This window comes from Gorilla gorilla, chromosome 11, assembly GCF_029281585.2.
Source record: "Gorilla gorilla gorilla isolate KB3781 chromosome 11, NHGRI_mGorGor1-v2.1_pri, whole genome shotgun sequence".
Taxonomy (NCBI): domain Eukaryota; kingdom Metazoa; phylum Chordata; class Mammalia; order Primates; family Hominidae; genus Gorilla; species Gorilla gorilla.
Window position 1 is genome coordinate 74,497,164 of NC_073235.2, and position 26,083 is coordinate 74,523,246.

The 26,083-nt window shown below is 42.5% G+C and overlaps 2 protein-coding genes across 2 annotated transcripts in view; one reads left to right on the plus strand and one right to left on the minus strand.

Annotated features, from left to right (window-relative positions):
* The window catches only part of SLC25A12 (solute carrier family 25 member 12), a 221,486-nt gene extending 217,927 nt beyond the window's left edge, over positions 1–3,559 (minus strand). Inside the window, exon 1 of the mRNA XM_055379156.2 lies at positions 3,368–3,559. Within this exon, the coding sequence (XP_055235131.1) occupies positions 3,368–3,385 (18 nt within the window). The 5' untranslated portion in view covers positions 3,386–3,559. The remainder of the gene's footprint in view (positions 1–3,367) is intronic.
* The window catches only part of METAP1D (methionyl aminopeptidase type 1D, mitochondrial), an 82,034-nt gene continuing 59,195 nt past the window's right edge, over positions 3,245–26,083 (plus strand). The window contains exon 1 of the mRNA XM_004032788.3: positions 3,245–3,698. Within this exon, the coding sequence (XP_004032836.1) occupies positions 3,272–3,698 (427 nt within the window). The 5' untranslated portion in view covers positions 3,245–3,271. The remainder of the gene's footprint in view (positions 3,699–26,083) is intronic.

Here is a 26,083-nt window from a genome sequence, read left to right on the forward strand (position 1 = left end):
CTCACTCTGTCACCCAGGATGGACTGCAGTGACGCCATCCTGGCCCACTGCAACCTCCGCCTCCAGGGTTTAAGCTATTCTCCCTGCCTCAGTCTCCCAAATAGCTGGGATTACAAGTGCCTGCCCCATACCCGGCTAATTTTTGCATCTTTTAGTAGAGATGGGGTTTCGCCATGTTGTCCAGGCTGATCTTGAACTCCTGACCTCAGGTGATCTGCCCGCCTTGGCCTCTCAAAATGCTGGGATTACAAGCATAAGCCACCACACCCGGCCTGTGTTTTCAAATATCTTATAGTAATCCTAATATATATATATATAAATCTAAACTTGTGAGACAAATTACAAGATGATGTTATTTACTATAAGACAAACATTTTTAAAAAATTATTTACTTCATGTCACATAATCCCTTAGAGCATTTAAAAATGCAAATATTCAATTAAAAATTCAATACATACATTACAGAACCTGCATAATTTATTACAAACTATATACAAATTTAGACACACTCATGGTATAAGTCTATAATATTAAGTTCAAGAAGGAGGAAGGAAAAATGGGTTTTTCAAACATATGCATATCGGAATTTATTTGATTTATATCTTTTATAAATAAAAAGATTTTAAAAGATGTGAATAAGACATGATCTTTTGAAAATCAAGGTAAAGACCTATAAAATAATAATCACAATCAAAATATTTAAACATTCAAGAATGAATTTTTGGACATAAACTGAAGGTATTAAGTTATCCTTTATTTCTTGAACCCTGGTTTTGAAAAGTTATTCAACTTTTTTTTTTTGAGACAGAGTCTTGCTCTGTTGCCCAGGCTACAGTGCAGTGGCACAATCACAGCTCACTGCAGCCTCAAACTCCTGGGATCAAGTGCTCCTCCTGCCTCAGCCTCCCAAGTAGCTGGGACTATATGCATGTGCCACCACATCTAGCTAGTTTGTAAATTTTTTGTAGACACGGGGTCTCACTATGTTGCCCAGCCGGGTCTCCAACTCCTGGGCTCAAGCAATCCTCCTGCCTTGGCTTCCCAAAGTGTTGGAATTACAAGTGTGAGCCACTGCACCCGGCCGAATTATTCAATTTTTTATTCAAGAATCCTAAGTACAAAATCTGACTAATGGTAAGAATTCAAATCAGTGAAGTGCCATAATATAATTAACCTTCATTTCACAGATAGGAGCACGGACAGAAATGGAGTAGAGAAGTGACTCAGTAGCGGTTACTCATCTAAATAAAAGCACTCTAATGCTCAAGATCACAGAATGTTAAAATTGCAAGGGATCCTAGATATCAGTGATCTAGCCCTTTATCTTGTTGGTCACTATGAATATATCCCCCCCCTTTTTTTTTTGAGAGAATCTTCCTCTGTGGCACAGGCTGGAGTGCAGTGGCAGGATCTCGGCTCACTGTAAACTCTGCCTCCCAGGTTCAAGTGATTCTCCCGCCTTAGCCTCTGAGTAGCTGGGATTGCAGGCATGCGCCACCATGCCTGGCTAATTTTTGTATTTTTAGTAGAGACAGGTTTCACCATGTTGCCCAAGCTGGTCTCGAATTCCTGGCCTCAGGTGATCTGCCTGCGTTCGCCTCCCAAAGTGCTGGGATTACAGGCATGAGCCACCACACCCAGCCTATATCCCACAAATTGATGGTTTTGGCGGACATGTGCTGGCAGCTTTTAACCCTTCTGCGGTGAGAAGGATGTATATGAGAGAAGCCAGATCCAGGGTCAGTAGATGAGCTATCACCTGTGCAAGTTCATATTTGCTTCATTTCTAGCTCATCCCAGATATCTACATTCCATGCCAAACTTATTGAGGATTTCCTCACTGGATTCCACTACTGCTGGTGCCACCTGGGTCCTCATAGTGTTTCCTTTTCCTTTTAGTTGTAGGGGAATAAAGCATTCATTTATTTTCCAAGGGTTGGCTGAGTTAAGTCACATGAACATGTGTTCTATTTCAGATGGGTTTGAAACTAGGCTTGATGCCTTAAGGAATAGGGACGTCTAGATTTCTTTTTTCTGTACACTTCTTAAGACTGTGGCCAGCTCACTCTCAGGCTCCTTTGCTGCACTCAGATTGCTGGCCTCAGTTACACAGAGGACAGATTTGCCACATTCAAAAATGCTCTCCCTGGAATTGAAGTGAGTTTGCAAAAGGTAGGGCTTGAAGTAACCCATAGGAGTATATTTTATTCTCACTCTTGTGCATCTTATTTACCCTGATGGAAAGCATTACTTCTCTTTATCTTTCAAGGTGACCCAAAAACATCCAAAACCAGGTTTTCCAGAATTATAGCATGTGTCCTCTAATGAAATGCCAACATTCACTCTCTTTAAAAGTAAAAATATCAAGATTAAATAGTCATTAAAAAGAATAAGTCTGAACTAAGTGTTCTAAGATTTGATGCCTATGATGAGTGGAATGGAAAAAGCAAGTCATATGATTCTATTTAAAATACTTACATTTGCCTGTGTGTAAAAGGCAAAGATCTCAATTGAGCACACGGTGGTTAACTGGGGAGTGGGACTATGGTATGTACAGAGGGCGAGGAAGGGGCTTGCACTTGTTCCTTATTTCTGAATTGTTCTGAATTGTCTACATTATTCACTGAGTGTGTAGTGCTTAAAAATTAATTAGAAGACATCACACACATTCACTGAGAATCCTAATCAATCTTCATTGCATTTAAAGTCTGGAAACGGTTACATTCTCAGTTTGACTGGTTTCATGCAGTGTTCAATTGCTTCACCTGACATTCCTCGGGTATCGGGTTCTGTGCCGGGCACGGAGGCTACTAAGATGAATAACACCTGGTCCATGACAGGATGGCATCTACCCCAGAACACAGGTAAGAGAGACAGTGAATTTGGTAAAAATGGGCACCGTCATCAGTAGGCATACATCAGCTCCCTCATCTGATTCACAATTGGCCTTCTGTAGGCTTCTTCTCTTGGCAATGCAATTGGCAGGCGTCATCCTTTTATACTTAAACTCCAAATTTAGGATTAAGACTCCAGTTAATACTGCCAAGCAGAAGGCGTCCTTGAAGAAAGAGAAGTCTCCTGAACATACCCACTGGGGTACCTAGAATAGATTTTGCAGCGACACACAGATCCTGTGTTGTCTGGAGTCTCTGCTGAGTAATGTAGATTCTGGGACAGCAAAAGGGAAGCTGGTGACTTTGAACCAAATTTTAGCTTTCAACTGAATCCAGGGGAATAATTTGCAACAGAGTGGCAGACGATACAAAGTGCTATGTTGAACGCTAGATTGTGCTTTATTTTTTCCGCCCAACTTCACGTTTCCATGCACCAAAATGTTGATGCTATAAATATTGGATGCCACGCTTACCTGACAGGCTTCTTCCATCCCACCTGGGCGCGGGGGCTCAGAGCGAGCGCGCGAGCCGCGGCTGGAGCCCGCCTCTCGCGGCTGGAGAGGACTCAGCCGGCCGCGGGTTCTGCTGCTTGCCCGGGTGCCCTAGCCGCTTCCCAGCCAGGGCTCCCGCAGTCAGCCCCGCGCGCGCACGCGCGCTCCCCTCGGGCGGCCTCGACGCCTCAGGGCTTCGGCAGGGCTGCGACTGGCCGGCTCCAGCGGGCGGGGCGGCGAGCGAGTGCTCGCGGCCACGTGACCGACGCCAACATGGCGGCGCCCAGTGGCGTCCACCAGCTCGTCCGCAGAGGTAAGCGCGTGGAGGAGAGCCCCGTGAGGGTTCGCACGGTTGCTCACTAGGTACGCACCCGGGTCCAAAGGGATGCACACCCGCGCTCAGACTTCTCGGCGCACACGACTGTACTTTCAGTGTTTACGAACACACGCAGGCACACACGATGACACATTCACACACCACAGGATCACACATACAAATTTGTTCACTGATCACCCGCCTAGAACACGTCACCACGTGGCATCTTTTCGCAATTACTCCTTGAGATTTGCGGGCCATTGTCTGAAGTTTTTTCCCCCAACTTCGGTTGTATCATTAGTGTAACCAACATTTATTCTGTATGCCGAGCGAGGAAACCTATGGTAATTCTGAAATGCATCTGGACACCCGGTTCGCTTCCCTAGAGCTTTTATGCAGGCATGTTTTTTGGGGACTTGCAAAATGTGATGGTTTTCTTCCAGTGACTTAAAGTTAAGAAGATAAGAAAGGATGTCTGGGTAGTTCTAAGTAGGTTTTATCCTGCGTGAGTGTTGAGATTTTAGTAAATATACAAATGCCTTTGCAGCAGAATTGGGGAAATCTTTGTTGGATTTGAACTAGGTTCTGAATGTTTGTTGGAAAGAACTAGAAAGTTTTTCCAAGGACGGGGGAAGAGGAAAACTATCATATTTTGAGGAGCTACTTAAGTGTCAAGCATGTAGGAACAGTTTTGTGAGTTAAATATTATTTTCATAGTAACAGCTACTGTTTATTAAGTGCCTTTTAAGTACACGATACTGTGTTAAGCGCCTTACATATGCTTGCTTCCTTTTAAAACTCAATGAATGAGACCCCGTCTCTACAAAAAATTTTAAAAATTAGTCGGGCGTGGTGGCACATGCCTGTAGTCTCAGCTATTCTGGGGGTTGAGGTGGTAGGATCGCTTGAGCCTGGGAGGTCGAGAGGCTGCAGTGAGCCGTGATCGTACCACTGCACTCCAGACTTGGCAATAGAGCCAGACCCTGTCTCAAAAACAAAAACAAAAACCCAGTGAGTTAGGAATTATTTTCTCTTTGCAGAAGGGAAAAGTAAGGCTAGAGAGGTTAAATAACATGACTAAGGTCGCATAAATGGTAAGAGGCAGATTGCTCATTTGAACATGACTCTAATTTTTTTTTTTTTAAGACTCGTTTCTCTGTACTGCATGACATGGTCACTCCATAGAAGTCAGTGTGTAAAGTTCAGCAGAGACAGTGCAGGATGAGTGTGTGCAAAAAGTGAAGAGAGCCTGGGCACGGTGGCTCACACCTGTAAACCCAGCACTTTGGGAGGCCGAGGCGGGTGGATCACTTGAGGTCAGAAGTTCAAGACCAGCCTGGCCAACATGGTGAAACCCCGTCTCTACTAATATACACAATTAGCTGGGCGTGGTGGCGCATGCCTGTAATCCCAGCTCTCGGGAGACTGAGGTAGGAGAATCGCTTTAACCCAGGAGGTGGAGGTTGCAGTGAGCTGAGATCATACCACTACACTCTAGCCTGGGCGACAGATCAAGACTCCGTCTCAGAAAAGAAAAAATAAATAAAAATAATAAAAAATAAGAAGTGAAGAGGAAGATATTTTTAGAGAGGAAGAAGGTTGGTAATCGAATAGACTTCAGTATTTCAGTGTTAGTGGAGATGAGAAAGGAGCCACAGGAAGATTTGAGGAGAGAGATGTGTATGGGGAAGGTGATGTAGCGAGCATTTTGGACTGGTTGCGTGAAGGAATGGAGATCAGCATGCGAGTGTAGCCTTGTGATAAGACAGCCAATTTACATCTCTCAAGATCTGGGTGCCAGGCCTGGCAAGGTGGCTAATGCCTGTAATATTACCCAGCACTTTGGGAGGCCAAGGCGGGCAGATCACTTGAGGCCAGGAGTTCAAGACCAGCCTGGCCAACATGGTGAAACCTGTCTCTACTAAAAATACAAAAATTAGCCAGGTGTGGTGGCACATGCTGGTAATCCCAGCTACTTGGGAGGTGGAGGTGGGAGGATCGCTTGAACCCAGGAGGCAGAGGTTGTAGTGAGCTGAAAAAAAAAAAAAAAAAAAAAAAGATCTGGGTTCCAGTCCAAACTTTCTTTACTAATTACTTTTCTGTTTCCTCTTTTCACAAGAAATCATGGCTTTTAGACTTCATTTTTGTGTGCTTCAGGTAATGGTGAGAAGGATCTGAGAAGATAGTCAATGTAGAGGAGGAGCCAAAAAAAAACAACCTGAAAACATACATAGGTGTATGTATGTATATATATATATATACACCTATGCATGTATAAACGTATTTTTATATGTGTGTATATATGTATTAGGTTGGTACAAAAGTAATTGCAGTTTTAGAATCAATGACAAAAACTGTGCTTACTTTGCACCAACTGAATATATAACATCTCTTTGCAGATAACAGAAATAGCATTAATCTTTTCTTTCTTTTTGATCACTTATTATTTTGACAAATGGTGGTTTAGACAGTCTTGAGAAAATATATTATATGGAAGTCAGGCCAAGTTATTGGTTCCTATAATCCGTCCCACTGTATCCCAAAGTGTTGCAACAACCAAGAAGTGGATCCTCTGATTAGAGGAGAGAAGAAAAATGTGTCATCAGGAAGCTATTTTAATGATGGAGAAAGGGCCCCTTTTTGGACTATCCATAGCTAGTTTTAGATTGCAGAGAGGTTTTCCTGCTCCCCACCCCCAAGAATTGAAAATGAAGGGTAAATTCACGAAGACTCCTCTCTCCACCCTCTTCCTCCCTTTCACCCATCTAGATTTATGTAAAGCAATCCATTACAAGTCTTCGTGTACCAGGATTTATCATCAGCATCTATGAGCATCATTTCTTCTTGAAATATAGGAAGACTTTTTTTTAACCTTTTAAAAAGGGCATGAGGTTTCTCTTGTGACGCCTCAACTCACTGGGGCTTTGGTCACAGTATACCCTGTATACAGTAGTTACCTAGCTCCTCTCACCATTTCTGCTCCTTACTAGATTATTAATTCTGGTTGAACAGAAGCTTTGTCTTATGTATCTTTCTGTCTTTATAAGCACAGTACCTGGCTCAAAGTTAAGCTCATTAAAAGTATATTGAATTGAGAGGCTGTTAAGATTTGTTCTCTTCCATCATGGTCTAAGGAGGGATGGGTAGAAACTATGAGTAGTGACATTGGAAAGAGGAAAAGACAGATCAGCCTCTTGGAACCAAGAGAGAAGGTAACAAGGGCCTTTAAGGGACTAAAATACTCCCAAGTATTAGTGCTGGCAGGAAATCCCTTCCTCAGAGTACAGAATCCCTACCCTGGGGCCCCAGGAACTCTCTCCTATCTCAGTCTCACTCCCAGCCCTCGCTTCACTGGAATCCCAGGTCTAGCTCGGGCCACTAAGCAAGATGCCAGTGAATATGAAGAGGAACAAGGAAATCTCAGCTTGAATTGTAATAATCCCCATGTGTCAAGGGCAGGACCAGGTAGAGGTAATTGGATCATGGGGATAGTTTCCCCCATTCTGTTCTTGTGGTAATGAGTGAGTCTCAGGAGATCTGATAGTTTTATAAGCGTTTGGCATTTTCTCCTGCTTGCACTCATTCTCTCTCCTGCCACCCTGTGAAGAGGTGCCTTCTGCCATGATTATACATTTCCTGAGGCCTCCCGAGCCATGCAGAACTGTGAGTCAATTAAACCCCTTTTCTTTATAAATTACCCAGTCTCAGGAATTTCTTCATAGCAGTGTGAGAACAGACTAATACAGCAAGTAAGAGGGCATATTTTCTTTCTTTTTTTTTGAGACAGAGTCTCGCCCTGTAGCACAGGGTGAAGTGCAGTGGTGCGATCTTGGCTCACTGCAACCTCTGCCTCCTGGGTTCAAGTGATTCTCCTGCCTCAGCCTCCCGAGTAGCTGGGACCACACGTGCCCAGCACCACGCCTGGCTAATTTTTGTATTTTTAAGTAGACACGGGGTTTTGCCATGTTGGCCAGGCTGGTCTCTCTTGAACTTCTGACTTCAAGTGATCCGCCTGCCTCAGCCTCCCACAGTGCTGGGATTACAGGCGTGAACCACCGCACCTGGCCATTTACTTATTTTTAACAAATATAAAAAAAACTTACAAGTACTTTTGTTCACTTGTGACTGTAAGGCCCTAGACTCCTCCACTGAGAATTTTGTTACCTTAGTGGTTTTTCAAAAATGTAATAGCCAGGCAGGGGAGGGGCTGTTATACATCATGAGTTAAGTACTTTAAACGTTTGCCAACTGCCCTGAGATCCTTGCTGTCTTGTATAGCTTCTGTAGGAAAATGTCTGCTCAGTTTTGCCAAACCAACTTTTCTTTTTTTTTTTAAATTGAGACGGAGTCTTGCTCTGTTGCCCAGGCTGGAATGCAGTGGTGTGATCTTGGCCCACTGCAACCTCTGCCACCCAAATTCATGTGATTCTCCTGCCTCAGCCTCTTGAGTAGTGGGAATTACAGGCATCCGCCGCCATGCCCGGCTAATTTTTGTATTTTTAGTAGAGACGGGGGTTTCGCCATGTTGGCCAGGCTGGTCTCGAACTCCTGACCTCTGGTGATGCCCCTGCCTTGGCCTCCCAAAGTGCTGGGATTATAAGCATGAGCCACCACGCCCAGCCACCAAACCAACTTATAATTAAACTTTTGGGATGCAATTCATGGGTGATTTGGAAAATGCTAACATTCCTAAGTTTAGCTTCCTATTACTTAGACTACATTCCTCTTGATAACCAGAGAATGGAAATGGAGTTTTGCCGTATGACATCTTTTAACAAATACATTCCAATTCTATTATAATATGGCATGTTACTACACAGATTAAGAAATACTTACAATGAAACCATGGCTCTAAAGTCCTAAGTGCTCCTAAATCCATACATACTTGTATGTGTTTTCCTCTATTTGAAACAGCTAGCTTGCTTCCTTTCTTCCTTCCTTCCTTTTTTTTTTTTTTCAGGGTCTCTGTCACGCAGGCTGGAGTGCAGTGGCACAATCACAGCTCACTACAGCCTCAACTTCCTGGGCTCGACCAGTCCTCCCACCTCAACCTCCTGAGTGGCTAGACGCACACCACCACACCCAGCTAATTTTTTGTTTTTTTCATAAAGACAGGTTATCATCATGCTGCCCAGGCTGTGAAACAGTTTTTTTTCTTTCTTATTTATTTATTTTATGTTTTATTTCAATAGTTTTTGGGGTACAGGTAGTTTTTCGTTACATGGATGAATACTTTAGAGGTGAATTCTGAGATTTTAGTGCACCCATCACCCAAGCAGTGTACATTGTACCCAATATGTTTTCTTTTATCCTTCACCCCCACATCCCTAGAGTTCATTATATTGCTCTGTATGTTTTTGCATCCTCATAGCTTAGCTCCCACTTATAAGTGAGAACATACAGTATTTGGTTTTCTTTTCCTGAGTTACTTCACTTAGAATAATGGCCTCCAGTTCCATCCAAGTTGCTACAAAAGACATTATTTTGTTCCTTTTTATGTCTGAGTAGTATTCCATGGTGTCTGTATTTTATATATATATATATATATATCTTTTTTTTTTTTTTTGAGACAGAGTCTCTCTGTCACCCAGGCTGGAGTGCAGTGGTGCAGTCTCAGCTCACTGCAACCTCCGCCTCCCGGGTTCAAGCAATTCTCCTGCCTTAGCCTCCTGAATAGCTGGGACTACAGGCACCCACCACCATGCTCGGCTAATTTTTGTATTTTTTTGTAGAGGCGGGATTTCACCATGTTGGCCAGGCTGATCTCAAACTCCTGACCTCAAATGATCCACCCACCTCGGCCTCCCAAAGTGCTGGGATTACAGGCATAAGCTACCATGTATAACACATTTTATTTATCTACTCATTGGTTGATGTGAAACAGCTTTCTGTACTACAAATAGTTCTGTCTCCCATTGAAATTATGAAATTTCAATGTATAGTACAGGGCATATAGACCCTCAGTGATGAATGCTTTGCAGTCATTAAAAAAAAAAATATTGACCTAAATTTGTTGGTATGGAATGATGTCCACAAAATACATTATTATGGAAAAGCAAGTTATAAAACAATATAAGCTACTCACATTTTGTAAATAAAATATCAATATTTCTGTATATGTGTATACATGTGTCTAAGTGTATATAACATGTATACACACAGAGAGAGTATGACATACAAGTAGATATTTATAGTTTCTTTTTGTTTTTTTTTTTTTTTGAGATGAAGTCTCGCTCTGTCACCCAGGCTGGAGTGCAGTGGCAGGATCTCGGCTCACTGCAAGCTCCGCCTCCCAGGTTCATGCCATTCTCCTGCCTCAGCCTCCCGAGTAGCTGGGACTACAGGCACCTGCCACCACGCCCAGCTAATTTTTTGTATTTTTAGTAGAGATGGGGTTTCACCATGTTAGCCAGGCTGGTCTCGATCTCCTGACCTCGTGATCTGCCTGCCTTGGCCTCCCAAAGTGCTGGGATTACAGGTGTGAACCACTGCGCCTGGCCAATATTTATAGTTTCTATGAAATACCTGCTTTCCTCAAGCATTAGAAATCCATAAAAATCAGTGTGGGTGCTATATATCTTAGGGAACTTGGCAAAGATGGGAGAAGTATTATGTGTATGCAGAACTTCATTTGAACAACATCTAGTTTTAAGCTGAAACAGCTTGTTCTTACAGAGACTGAATTTTCTTTTTTAGCTTTTGAACATGGAGACAATTAAACATAATGCAAAAGTAGAGAGAATAGTACAATGAACTCCCACGTAGCCATCATCTAGTTACAATAGTCATCAACCTATGGCCACTATTGTTACATCTATACTCCCAGTTACTTTGCCTCCCCACAGGTGGATTGTTTTGAAGCACATTCCAGATATATTATTTCATCTGTAGATTTTTTACCGTGTATCTCTAAAAGATAGGGAGCCATTTTTTTCTTCTTACGTTGTACATATCAGTTCTAGAATTTGCATTATAATTTCCATTTCTTGTTGAGATTTCCCACCTGTTCACTCATTATGTTCATCTTTAAGTACTTGAACATACATATTTATAACAGCTTTTTAAAAGTCTGTTAATTCTATTATTGGGTCTCCTCAGAGTCTGTTTCTGTTTTGTTGACTGCTTTTTTAGTTTTTTTAATTGTACATTACATTTTCCTGCTGCTTCCCATGTCATGTAATTTTTTTTTTTTTTTTTTTTTTTAAGAGAAGGGCCTTGTTCTGTCACCCAGGCTGGAGTGCAGTGGCACAATCATAGCTCACTGCAACCTCAAACTCCTGGGCTCAAGCAATCCTCCTGCCTCAGCCTTCCAAGTAGCTGGGACTATAGGCACACACCACCATGTCTGGCTAATCATGTAATATTTAATTTTATAAGTGGCATGACAGATAATATCTTGGTGGAGATTATGTTGTTTTTCTTTAACATATGTTTTAAACAACTGCCAGGCAATATGTTAAATCTGTTTGATTCTTTCAGGCTTGGTTTTTATTCTCTGTTAGGATGGATCTATTTGTGTTTTGCTGTTAGTTCTAGGGGGTGGCTGAGGCCAGTGTGGGCTCATGTGTTGTATTGTTTTCTTTTAAGGTTCATGGTCCTGCATTGCCTAATATCCAGTGCCAAGATATAGTTGCTTCACATATTTTGTCTAATTGGTTAAGACAGGTGGGAATTCTAGTACCAGTTATGCTGGAATGGATGGAAAAGGATATTAATTTTGTTTTTTTTTGAGACAGAGTCTCTGTTGCCCAGGCTGGAGTGCAGTGGCACATTCTCAGCTCACTGCAACCTTCTTCTCCTGGGTTCAAGCAGTTCTCCTGCCTCAGCCTCCTGTGTAGCTGAGATTACAGGCGCGTGCCACGACACCCGGCTAATTTTTGTATTTTTAGTAGAGATGGGGTTTCACCATGTTGGCCAGGCTGGTCTCCAACTCCTGATCTCAAGTGATCCACCTCGGCCTCCCAAAGTGCTGGGATTACAGGCATGAGCCACCGCGCCTAGCCGGATATTATTATTTTTTTTAATCTATAAGTTTACTTTCCCTTTTTTTTTTTTTTTTTGAAAATTATTTGTTGAAGCAACTGGTTAGCCTGTTGGTTCTGTGGAGCTTTGCATTTTGTGGATTTTGCTGATTGTATTATATTCCACAGGGCTTGTTGAAGATGTTCCTCTATAAAATGGTAGTTAGATCCAAGGCCTGACTTAAGTTAGACATTTTTTGGTACAAGTACTTCATAGTGGTGTTGCTGGAGACATTGTGGCCTGGAGACATTGGAGACATTAGTGGCCATTGGCAATCATGACCTGGCTCATTAGGAGTTTACAAATGACAATATTTTAATTACTCCTTCTTTATTTATCAGCTAGAAAACATCTACAAAGAGAAACTTTCTCATCAAGTATTTCATTACCCTGACAGGCCCTGTCCCAGCAAGGAAAGTTAAATGGTTTGTTCTCTTTATTTATCAGTTTTTAAAATACCATAGTCCCCCGCTTATCCAGTGGGGGTATGTTCCCAGACCCCCAGTGGATGTCTGAAGCCACAGATGGTACTGAACCCTGCACGGTGCTGTACTATGCTTTTTCCTATACACACATTTCTGTGGTAAGGTTTAATTTATAAATTAGGCAGAGTATGAAATTAACAACAATCACTAAAAATAGAACAATTTTAACAATATACTGTAATAAAAGTTAGGTGAATGTGGCCTTTCTCTCAAAATATCTTTTTGCACTGGGCTCACCCCTTTTTTTTTATGATGATGTGAGATGATAAAATGCTTACGTGATGAAGTGAGGTGAATGAGAAAGCACTGTGATGTAGTTTTAGACTACATGTCTGAAGGAGAATTATCTGCTTCAGGTGATCCTGGATTACTAAGCCATGACATGATGTCAGAAGCAGAGGATGTGGATGACTAATGGGTTGCTAGTGTGCAGGGTGTGGACCTGCTGACAAAAGGGGGGATTCATGTCCTGAGCAGAATGGAGTGGGCCAGTGTGAGATTTCATCACGCTGTGCAGAACAGTGTGTTTGTGAATTGTTTATTTCTGGAATTTTCTTTCTTTTTTTTTTTGAGACAGAGTTTCGCCGTGTCTCTCAGGCTGGAGTGCAGTGGCGCGATTTCTGCTCACTGCAAACTCCGCCTCCCGGGTTCCCGCCATTCTCCTGCCTCAGCCTCCCGAGTAGCTGGGACTACAGGCGCCCAGCACCGCGCCAGGCTAATTTTTTTTGTATTTTTTAGTAGCGACGGGGTTTCACCATGTTAGCCAGGATGGTCTCGATTTCCTGACCTCGTAGTCCGCCCACCTCAGCCTCCCAAAGTGCTGGGATTACAGGCGTGAGCCACCGCGCCCGGCCTGGAATTTTCTATTTAATATTTTTAGACCTTGATTGACTTTGGATAACTGAAACTCTTATCTAAGAGGAGACTACCGTAACAGGTTTATCCTCCAAAAGTGACCAATGAATTTTTGTTTCGGGTCATTATATGGGTTAATTTTTTTTATATGGGTTTATTTTTAATTGTGTATCTACTTCTTTAATTTTCTGAAAGTATAGGAAATGTCATGGAGCATTGAAATTGTGAGGCAGGATTGCAAGATTCAAGATAGAAGAGCTATTGACAGAAGTAGCATTTCTAATATATGGAATTTAAGAAACTCTTACTATACCTTAATGTTAAGAGTGGAAGACTGTAGGGTAAGAGAGGATTAACAAGAAAGTGAGATGGTGTCTCCATTTTAATCTGCTGCTGGTGTGTTCTGAATGTATTGGAGAGGGAAAGCCATTGCAGTCAGTTAGAAGATAATGGCAGAAACAGAAGGACCTGAACTAGGGTAATGACTGCGGGATGGAAAGAGAGAGATGGATGCCAAGGCAATGGTACAGAGGAGAAATCATCATGACCTGGTGGTTTGCTGGAAAGGAGACCCGAGGAAGGCAAGGGGCATCAAAGCAGAAAAGGAGGAGTTGGCAGGAACAGAGAACTTAGTAGGGAAAAGAGTCTGTAAGATGAAATTGCAGGATGACTAAGTATCAGTGAATTTGGCCACTAGGGATGATGGCGGCTTGGAGCAAAATTTAGCAGTAGAAGGAGCTTGTGAAAAGTGACAGTTGGTGGTGGTTGCAGAGAATTGTGGAGGGGTTTTTTGTCCCTTCTTTTTTTTTTTTTTTTTTTTTGAGACAGGGTCTCACTTTGTCACCCAGGCTGGAGTGCAGTGGCGCAATCTCAACTCACTGCAGCCTTGACCTCCCAGGCCCAAGCGATCCTTCCACCTCAGCCCCCCAAGTAGCTGGGACTACAGGTGCACACCACCACACCTGGCTAATTTTTTGCACTTTTTGTAGAGATGGGGTTTCACCATGTTGCCCAGGCTGGCTTTGAACTCTTGAGCTCAAGTGATTGATCAACCCACCTTGGCCTCCCAGAGTACTAGGATTATCGATGTGAGCCACTGCACCCAGCCCTTTTTTTTTTTTTTTAACAACTTTTTTCCTTCTTTCCTTCTTTCCTCTTTTTGTTTTAACAGAATCTCACTCTGTCACGCAAGCTAGAGGACAGTGGTGCAATCTCAGCTCACTACAACCTGTGCCTCTGGGTTCAAGTGATTCTCCTGCCTCAGCCCCCTGAGTGGCTGAGATTGTAGGCGTGTGCCACCTCGCCTGGCTAGTTTTTGTATTTTCAGTAAGAGACAGGGTTTCGCCATGTTGGCCAGGCTGGTCTTGAACTCCTGGCCTCAAGTGATTCACCTGCCCAATGTTTTTGTTTGTTTTTTTTTTTTTGAGATGAAGTCTCTGATCTTTCACCCAGGCTGGAGCGCAGTGGCATGATCTCGATCTCCGCTCACTGCAACCTCCGCCTCCCAGGTTCAAGCGATTGTCCTGCGTCAGCCTCACGAGTGGCTGGGATTACAGGTACATGCCACCACACCTGGCTAACTTGTATTTTTAGTAGAGGTGGGGTTTCGCCATGTTGGCCAGGCTGGTCTCTTAAACTCCTGACCTCAAGTGATCTGCCTGCCTCAGTCTCCCATAGTGCTGGGATTACAGGCGTGAGCCACCGCACCCAGCCTGTCTGTTCAATCTTAACAGCTTTTTTGAGATATAATTCACAGTCCATACAGTTCACCTATTTAAGGTGTATAATTCAGTGATTTTTTAGTATATTCAAAGAGTTGTGCAAGCATCACCACAATCAGTTTTACATTTTTATCACCCCAAAGAGAAACCTCTTACCCATTAGCAGTCACTCCCCAATCTGCCCATCCCCTCATCCTTAAGCAACCACTAATCTTTCTGTTTCTTTTTTTTTTTTTTTGTGATGGAGTCTCACTCTGTCGCCCAGGCTGGAGTGCAGTGGCGCGATCTCGGCTCACTGCAAGCTCCGCATCCCAGGTTCATGCCATTCTCCTGCCTCAGCCTCCAGAGTAGCTGGGACTACAGGCGCCCGACACTACGCCCAGCTAATTTTTTGTATTTTTAGTAGAGACGGGGTTTCACTGTGTTAGCCAGGCTGGTCTCGATCTCCTGACCTCATGATCCTCCTGCCTCGGCCTCCCAAAGTGCTGGGATTACAGGCGTGAGCCACCGCGCCTGGCCTAATCTTTCTGTTTCTGTAGATTTGCCTCTCCTGGACATTTCATATAATGGAATCATACAACATGCAGTCTTTTGTGACTGGCTTCTTTCATTTAGCATGATGTTTTCATGGTTCATCCCTATTGTGGCATGTGTCAGTTTATTGCTGTATAATATGCCACTGTATGGATATATCACATTTTGTTTATCCATTCACCAGTTTGTGGACATTTGGGTCATTTCTACTTTTTAGTTCTTATGAATAATGCTACTATGAATATTTGTGTATGTGTTTTTCTGCGGACATATATTTTGTTTTGGTTTTGAAATAGGCTATGTTTAGATGCAGAGGGAAGCAAAGAAACTGGTAAGGATGTGGTAAAATTACCACATCCACAAGACAACGTTTATTAAGTACTGAAATATTCCTTTATGAAAGTTAACTTTTGCCATCCCTTTTATCTTTCACATTTAGAGTCTATATTATCACAACCTTGTTTTTCCTTTGTGTCAGCATTGTGATCATTCTGGACATGGGGTCCCACACACCCTGTCTGTCAGTAAGATTATGATTAAGATCAAATAGAAATAGGTCAGGAGAGAAAAGAGCTCCCTGGCCTTATTCTCCTCAAACTAGCTGATGCTCCTGAATACCAACCTCTTTAAGAATTGATATTTCAAAGGACAACTCCTCTCTGTCGTCTTCTGTCCTCTCTCCCCTACTTTATGCTCTGTGCATAGCAGCTGTTCAGGACATCGCCCGAGCGCAGGGGCACTGCAATCAGAAAAGCGAGTGAGGGACACAGCAGGAGAAGGCTGTTCTGGGGCCAGTGAGTGGGAGAGGGGACAAACAGCTAGATAGCAGCGTGATGGCTTCACCATGGGGTGACGCGTGGGGGAGATTATCAATTACCTAGATTTTAAAAAGAGAGCCCTTGAACACCTCTGTCACTGGTCACTTTTACCAAAGCCTAACTTAACGGAAGGAGATGCTGCACTTTAAAGAAAAATCACAGCTGCAGAAGAGAGTCTTGCAAAGCCAGTTTTTGTGACTTAGTATTTTGGGGTAGCTTGTTTCATGAGGGTCAGATTAATTTTCTAATGTTGTTTTCTACCTTAATGTTACTGCTTTAATCATTAGAATGCCACCAGTTCCTTCAGGCAATAGGAAGCTATTGAAGATTTAATGAGATTCATACTGCTTATGCTTAAATGTTGATGACTTCCTGCATGCATATTAATCATTCCTGACCTTGATCTCAAATTCCTTCCCGGTACAAATTCTCATTAAACATACCTACTAGATCTCCCAGTGTTCACTGAATACCTGGTTTGTTTCCAAAAGTACATAAAAGAACATTAAGTCTCATGTTCGGTATGTGTCAAATGTTCAGTACCCTTGTCTGATTTGTTTTCCAATTCTTATTGTGACTGTAAATCTGGAGAATTTAGGGGAAGAAAAATCAGTAACTCTTAACAGGGGATTTAGCCTAGTTTACAAGAGTATATGATCTGTGCAGCAGACCTTGAACACAGCTAATTGCTTGTCTAGGTCAGTATGTCCAACTGGCAACTCTCAGAGCCCATCCAGGCCACAGGGCATTTCCGGGTGGCTTGTGTGCGCGCTCCGGCTGTCGAGCAGCAGGACTTGGCCTCTGTCCCTGGCTTCGTTGGCCCCATCTTTTAGTTCAGGTCCACCCCCTCCTGCCTCAGAGGCCTGGGAAACCCAGCCTGGCCACCTGGTGTCCTCATGCCCAGCATCTACGCATCTGCCCCAGTTGTCCCCTCAGCCACCTTGGCAGATTTCTTGACTTAACAGTTCTTCCCTGAACTAGGACCGGGGGCAGGAGTTATTAGAGAAGGGAGAGGAAAGGTGACAGGTCTCAGGAGTCTGAGGGAAGATGAAAGTGAGAGTGAAGTAGTGTGGGAGAGAGGGGGATCACATCCGTGGGAGAGAAAATAAATATGTCAGAATATTAGGGTGGTGAGGCCTGTATACAAAGACAGGATGGCAGGGAGAAGAAGTAGGCAAGGACATAAAGGGGCTTGGGTATGCAGATGCTGGTCACTGAAATGAGGAACAAAGGAGGGAAATTTGCGTGTGAAAGAGGCCACATGTGAGAGAATAGAGAGAGCAAAATGACAGCTTTGCCTGGCAGAACGTGACCATGCACAGCATTGGGAGACACAGTCTGATGAAGCATTTTTTCCAATTTGTAAATATATTTATAACAAAGAAACTTATTATTACTTTTTGTTTCTTTTTTTTTTTTTTTTTGAGACAGAGTCTTGCTCTGTCATCCAGGCTGGAGTGCAGTGGCGTGATCTTGGCTCAGGGCAGCCTCCACCTCCTGGGTTCAAGCGATTCTCCTGGGTCAGCTTCCCGAGTAGCTGGGACTGCAGGTGCACACCACCATGCCCAGCTAATTTTTTGTATTTTTTAGTAGAGACGGGGTTTCACCATATTGGCCAGGCTGGTCTCGAACTCCTGACCTCAAGTGATCTGCCTGCCTCGGCCTCTGAAAGTGCTGGGATTACAGGCGTGAGCCACTGCGTCTGGACTACTTTTTTTTTTTGAGAGGGAATCTCACTCTGTCACCCAGGCTGGAGTGCAGTAGCAGGATCACTGCAACCTCCACCTCCTGGGTGCAAGCGATTCTCCTGCCTCAGCCTTCCCAAGTAGCTAGGATTACAGGCACCTGCCACTATGCCTGGCTAATTTTTGTATTTTTAATAGAGACAGGGTTTCACTATGTTGGCCAGGCTGGTCTTGAACTCCTGACCTCAGGTGATTTGCCCGCTTCAGCCTCCCAAAGTGCTGGGATTACAGGCATGAGCCACCGTGCCTGGTCAGAAATTTATTATTGTAAAAACACAAAGAGATATATACTTAGCATATTACATTACATTGGGATTATTTTAGGTTGTCCCAAAGGTGTAGTCATTTGATTCAGAGGCATAGCCTGCTTCTGACATGTTGGTTGTTTAAAATGTGGCCTGTTCTGACCAAGAAGTTGGACAGTATTGGTTTTGATGACTATCTTGCCACTTATTTTTTACAATGTGGTAATTTTTACATCCAGATAGTTTTTCATCTTTTTTTCTTTTTTTGAAACAGAGTCTGGCCCTGTTGCCCAGGCTGGAGTGCAGTGGTGCAATCTCGGCTCACTGCAACCTCCATTTCCCGGGTTCAAGAAATTCTCCTGCCTCAGCCTCCAGAGTAGCTGGGACTACAGGCGCCCACCACCACACCCGGCTATTTTTTTTTAGTTTTAGTAGAGATGGGGTTTCACCATGTTAGCCAGGATGGTCTTGAACTCCTGACCTTGTAATCCGCCCACCTCAGCCTCCCTAAGTGCTGGGATTACAGGCGTGAGCCACTGCGCTGGCCTAGTTTTTCATCTTTTTAAAGCACATTTCCGCTGATATAATTTGACTGGATAGGTGAAAAGATATCCAATTTGCAAAGTAGATTTTTTATACTTAATGATCAAAATCTTTATCTTTTAAAAACAATTTTTATAAAATAGCCACAAAATTTCATACCCTTTAACTTATTTACTTAATTCCACTTCTAGAAATCTATATTTAGAAAATAATTAAGTCGGGCATGGTGGCTCACGCCTGTAATCCCAGAGGTCAGGAATTTGAGACCAGCCTGGCCAAAAATGGCAAAACCTCGTCTCTGCTAAAAGTACAAAAATTAGCCAGGCATGGTGGCGCCCACCTGTAATCCCAGCTACTTGGGAGGCTGAAGCAGGAGAATCACTTGAACCCAGGAGGTGGAGGTTGCAGTGAGCTGGGATTGCACCACTGCACTCCAGCCTGGGCAACAGTGAGACTCTGTCTCAAAAAAAAGAAAGAAAATAATTAGAGATGCTGCCAAAGATTTAGGTTCAAGAATGTTTATTACAGTGTGGCTTATATTAATATTAGCAAAGAACTGGAAATAGTCTAAATGTCCAATAAAATAGAGAAATGATTCAGTAAATTATGATTTATTCATAAGTTGAGATGGGCTGTTGTATGGTCATTAAAATACTGCCTATTAAACTATTATACTTCCTCCAGTTTATTCTCCACACTGCAGTCAAGTGACCTTTGAAAAAGTACATTGTGGCCAGACATGGTGGCTCACACTTGTAATCCCAGCACTTTGGAAAGCCAAGGTGGGAGGATCGCTTAAGGCCAGGAGTTCAAGACCAGCCTGGGCAACATAGTGAGACCCCCCCATCTTTATAAAACATATAAAAATTAGCTGGGTATGGTGGCATGTGCATGTAGCTACTCGGGAGGCTGAGGCAGAGGATTGCTTTAGCCCAGGAGTTTAAGGCTGCAGTGAGCTATGATTGTGCCACTGCACTCCAGCCTGGGCAACAGAGTGGGACTCTGTGTCTTAAAACTATAAAAATAGAGAGCCGGGCATGGTGGCTCATGCCTGTAATCTTAACACTTTGGGAGGCTGAGGTGGGCAGATCACTTGAGGTCAGGAGTTCGAGATCGGCCTGGCTAATATAGTGAAACTCCGTCTCTATCAAAAAAAAACACAAAAAAAGAAAAAAAAAATTAGCTGGGCGCGGTCACATGTGCCTGTAATCCCAGCTACTTAAGAGGCTGAGGCAGGAGAATTGCTTGAACCCAGGAGTCCAAGGTTGCAGTGAGCTGAGATCATGCCACTGCACTCCAGCCTGGGTGGCAGAGTGAGAACCTGTCTCAAAAAAAAAAAAAAAAAAAAAAAAAAAAAAAATATATATATATATATATATATATATATATATATATATATATGTATAAATAGTCCAGGCGCAGTGACTCATGCTTGTAATCCCACCACTTTGGAAGGCCAAGGCAGGTGGATGGCTTCAGCCCAGAAGTTCAAGACCAGCCTGGGCAACATGGCAAAACCCTGTCTCTACAAAAAAAAAATACAAAAATTAGCTGGGCGTGGTGGTGTGCACCTGTAATCCCAGCTACTTGGGAGGCTGAGGTGGGAGGATTGCTTGAGCTGGGGAGGTGGAGGTTGCAGTGAGCCAGGATGGCGCCACTGTACTGCAGCCTGGGCAATAGAGCCAGACCTTGCCCCTGCCCCCCCAAAAGAAAGAAAGAAAGAAAGAAAAATATGAAAATAAAATAAATTTTAAAAGTACATTGGATCATTTCACTCCCCCTTAAAATCTTTTCTTGGCTTCTCATTGTAGTCACTGTAAGTTCCTGACCTCCAAGGCTCTCTGGCCTCATCCCTTCACTCTGGTCTCCAGTCCTTCCACTCCTGTCCACTGGCCTGCCCCTCAGGTGCTGTAATTCTCTAGGCCCTTTCCTCCTTGGGATCTGTGCATATGCTATTCCTCATGCTTGAACCATCTTCCACCAGCTCTTCATCTGGCTAATTCCTGCTTGTTCTTGAGGTCTTCATCTCATTGTCACTTTAAGAGAGGGATTTCCTGACCTCTCTACCCAAAGGAGGGGCCTCAGATATATTCTGTCATTGTGGTCTATGCTTCTTCTTTGTAACGTATATCACATTTTAAAATCACGTTCATTTGTGTGGTTCTTTAATTCCCAGATCCCCTCTGGACTTGGTCTGTTTCCTTTCTTTTCTGGAGGAGTTCCTCAAGTTTCTTCTCTATCCCTTCAATTGAGGTTTTCATTTCTGTTGCCATATTTTAAATCTCCAAGAGTCTGTCTTGTTCCATGAAAGGTTTTATATACACACACACACACACACACACACACACATATATTTTATATATATACACATATATAAAACCTTTCATGGAACAAGACAGACATATATGTGTATATATATGTGTATATATATGTATATGTGTATATATATGTGTATATGTGTATATATATGTATATATGTGTATATATGTGTATATATGTATATATGTGTATATGTGTATATATGTATATATGTGTATATATCTAAAACCTTTCATACATACATATATATAAAAGGTGGCTCACGTTCACCTGTATTAAACTGTAAGTTCCCTCAGGGTAAGGACTGTGCTTTTTTCATCCCATGAGTGGTGAGTGATAGATTTCTGACTAACAAAATTACCAGACATGAAGTATGAGGGCAAAAAAAAGTTAAAGGAAAAATTAGGAATATGGACAAAAATGTGATTCATGGATAGTCTTCAAAGATTAACAGTGTTGTCTTGCCCAGAATTTAATAGAGAAAAAAAAAATGGACTTGCAGAAAAACTTGAGGCCCTTCAAGCTGTCATCATATCAAAGGTGATAAGACCCAGTGAACTGTTTGAGAAATTGGGTAATTGTCACTAGGTAAAGGAAAAGGATTGAAAATTAGATAAGGGTTAGTCCCACAAAAGAAATTTTAAAACTGGGCTGGGCACGGTGGCTCACACCTGTAATCCCAACACTTTGGGAGGCTGAGGCGGGTGAATCACGATATCAGGAGTTTGAGACCAGCCTGACCAACATGGTGAAACCCCGTCTCTACTAAAAATACAAAAATTAGCCAATTGTGGTGGCAGGCACCTGTAATCCCAGCTACTCGGGAGGCTGAAGCAGGAGAATCGCTTGAACCTGGGAGGAGGAGGTCGTAGTGAGCTGAGATCGCACCACTGCACTCCAGCCTGGGCGACAGAGTGAGACTCTGTCTCAAAAAAAAAAAGGAAATTGCAAAACTGAAGTAAAATGAAACAAAATATGACACATATAAGGGCAATATTTCTGGCCAAGATGCAACAAAATTCATTTCAGAAGTCCAAAGTTCAAATACACATCTACCCTTGCTGCCTCTCTTGTAGATTAAGGCATGACCCTATAAGATTAGAGAACAGGAGAGGAGACAACAGGAAACAAGCAAAAAAAGACCAGAAGCTGAAAAGCAGATAATAGGAAGTAAATGGCAGCAGAACCAAGAAAACATAATCCTGTTCAGGTGGTAGAGAAAGGCAAGAATTCCCAGGAGTCAACTGGTGGCACCAGGTATCTCTCGATACAAGAGTGAAGTGGAACTAAAACGAAGAACTGCTAACTTCCAGATCTCATACTCTACAAAATGTAATGACTACCCCTCTACCATTTTGGCAGAATTATTCTTAGGAGAGAGTAAAACACTCTTAAGAGAGAATAAAACAGAGAGGTCTCTGACTGGAGAAGGCTAGCAACATAGTATCCCGGTTAAGGGTGGGGTACTATGATGAGTGATGAGGGAGATTAAGTGAACAACTGCATACTTGGATGCTAGGACACCCCCCATCCCCCCCTCACCCCACCGCCATCTGCTGTGGGCTATTACCTTTCTGCCCTCCTATTTATCTTCCAGAATGTAGGTAAATTTCACCAATTTCTCCACTAAAATTCTTTTTGTTTTCCAGGATCCAATTCAGTATTCCACAATGTAATTTCGTTGTAAAGTCTTCTTAGTCTTCTATAATCTTCTGACAGTTCCTCAGTCTTTCCTTGTCTTTCATGAGTCCACTGAGGTTTTTAAATCCCCCACTCTTACATAGAAGCAGACAACCATGGATTTCCAGATACCTGAGAACACCTCTAATATAAAAGACAAATACCAAACAAACAAAAGAAAGAAGCCAGGCGCAGTGGCTCATACCTGTAATCCCAGCACTCTGGGAGGCTGAGGTGGGAGGATCACTTGAGACGAGGAGTTCAAGACCAGCTTGGGCAACACAGTGAGAACCCATCTCTACAGAATATTTAAAAAGTAGCTGGGTGTAGTGATGGATGTCTGTAGTCCTATCTATGAAAGAGTGTGAGATAGGAGGATCACTTGAGCTGCCACTGCATTGTACTCCAGCCTAGGTTAGAAAGAAAGAAAAATAATTCAGAGACTACACAGAGAAGAAATTTTCTAGAAAACTATTAATAATATACTCAAGAAAAATTTTCCAAGTGCAAAACAAAAATAGAATACTATTTTTAAAAACTTTCATGGGGCTGGGCATGGTGGCTCATGCCTGTAATTCCAGTACTTTGGGAGGTGGAGGCGGGAGGATTATTTGAACTCAGGAGTTCAAAACCAGCCTGGGCAACATAGAGAGACCCCTCTGTCTATTGTATATATATAAAATATATACATGTTATATATTTCCAAGGAGGAAAGGGCCTAGAGACTATATATATATATGTATATAATCTCCAAGAGGCCAGGTGCAGTGGCCTCTTCCATCAAACCTTAGCACCTATAAACTTTATAAAACCTACTCTCTGTGAATTGTGCATGCCACTAATCTTCATCTAGCAATACATTTCTGCTCATTCTTTAAAATTCAGCTCAAGTACCATTTGATTTAGACGAGCCACCTCTTGGTTCCAGTGGCTTCCTGATCATACCTCTAGTGCTATATTGTAACCATCACTTAATTAGTTCATCATTTTTTCTCTTCTAGACTATAAGTTACTTGAACATATGGATTTGAGTCAGTAGGTATAGGTGAGACATGGGAATCTCCATGTTCAACAAATTCCTCCGGGCATTCTAGGGCTCCAGTCTCAGGTATGTTTGTTTCTTTTTTTTAGACGAGAGTCTTGCTCTGTCTCCAGGCTGGAGTGCAGTGGCGCAGTCTTGGCTCGCCGCAACCTCCCGGGTTCAAGCAATTTGCATGCCTCAGCCTCCCAGGTAGCTGGGACTACAGGCGCACGCCACCATGCCCGGCTAATTTTTATATTTTTAGTAGAGATGGGGAGTCACCATGTTGTCCAGGATGGTCTTGATTTACTGACCTCGTGATCCATCCGCCTCAGCCTCCCAAAGTGCTGGGATTACAGGCGTGAGCCACCGCGCCCGGCCTAACCTCAGTTTTAAGTGGTTTTTAAAATCTACTTCAACTCTGAAATATCAAGGCTTTTCCTCCCTGCAATTTAACTGGTATTGGGGAGGGCAGGTAAAGCTTTCGGGTAGTTGATTAAAAACAACAACAAAAAAAGCAGAGGCCGTCTTCTTTCGTGCCCACAATAAGAGCTTATACTGAAATGTAGAGTAAGGTAGATAAGTAGAAATAAGATAAATACCCTTATTTCATTTAAGAGTGTTTGCACAATGTGTCCAATTTTTATTCACTAGTTCTAAAACTATTGAGGGCTTACTATATGCCAGACACTGTTCTAGTCATTTGGAGTACATCAACACAGACAAAACCCCCTACCCTACAGGAGTTTGCATTGGTAGGCAATAAGCAAATAAAATAAGTAAAGCAAAGTATTTTAGAAAGTAAAAAGTATTATGGAGAAAATAGAACATTTAGGGGAGCTTTCTTTTATTTGTCAGTGTTTAGTAATAAATTACTAGAGAGAGTAATTTTTAAAAATTTGAGCTATTTAAATAAGCCATACTTTAAAAGGCAGGATTTAACCTACATCTAATCAGAAGAGAACTTGGGATTTGCAAAATTCAGGTCTGGTTTCCTGTTATAAAGTTGACAGTAAATGGCTTTCCCATTATGTCAATAGGAATGAAATAATTTAGTGGCTCAGGGAATTGCTTCCAAGGAGTCAAAAGTAAATTGTGTTTATATAATTTTTTTTTACTACTATTAAAAAAAAGCCACAAACCAGAAAAAAATTGTTTTGTACTTGTCTACAAGGCAGAGTTAATTTTATTATTAAAAAAATACCTATACTCTAAAACCTCTTCTATTATCTCCTCACTTCTTCGTTTTAATTTTTTGTTTGCATTTTCACGTTTAGGTAAAAAGATATTGGTCCTTTTAGAATATATGGGGATAGAATGATATGAGGAAGCACAGGACTCCTGGTATGGAATGAGGAAGCTGGAGATTTGAGCTTAACCTCTCTGGGGTGCTTAGAACTAAGTAAGAGAAGCAGTCTGTTTCTGCAGGGAAAATCACTTCTCCATCTTTACTCTCAAATAACTTACTTAATCAAAAGGTCTAATGTTTCATTGTAAACAGTCTTAAAAGTCAAAATTAATGTCACCTGCAGAGTAAGCGAAACGAGTGATGAGCTTTGTTTTGCACAGCAGTTGAAACTGATTTTCAAAGTCCTACCAAACAGTAAAAGACTTTTCTTGCATTTCTGAAAAACTAGAACTGTGTGGTGATTCTGAAGACTGTCAGTTCCTGTGGGGTGTTTACACAAAGGTACTTTTAAATGAAGAGTCATTTTTAGAGCAATTAGAGAAAAGGCTAGACAGAGAAGAGCGGCTCAGGGGCTTGGCAGGTCGGGGTTAAGGTTTATTGACAGGACAGGGTCAGGCGTCTGCTTAGCCACCACTGCCCCGAGTACCTGCCCTCCGGATACACCCAAGACCTCCCTGGCCTTGGCTCCCTGCCATAGGCCAAACTCCCATGCAGAATGAGGAGAGGGGAAAGGAGGAAGAGGAGAGCAAGTTCTGCTGGTTCAGTATTGAACTGCAAGTATGAAAATGTTTGTGTACATTTTTCTGGCCCAGATGTTGTGTTAACATTAGGAAGAAGAAACTTTAAAACAAAGAATTGTCTGTTCTTTCAACTTTGTAGTTTGCAGTTTGCATCCTGAAGAAAGAAATTGCCTAGCTAAAGTAGTCTTTTAATTTCATTTTTTAGTTTTGAGTTACAGGTTTCTGGCAAGCTCCCTGACCACTACTGTTACCTGGTGGCGCCTATATTTCATCAAATTTAGACATGCAGACTACCTGGATCCAGGCCCAGATGAACTGTTGTGACTGATAAACATGATCCCACCCTGCCCCCATGCAGACTCCTGCTTTTCCCTTTAAGGGAATCTAAGACGTTGAGTCGCCGGATCCCCAAGGGAGTTAAAGAAAAATGTCTTCCGGCATTCACATTTGCTCTGTGGTTTTCTT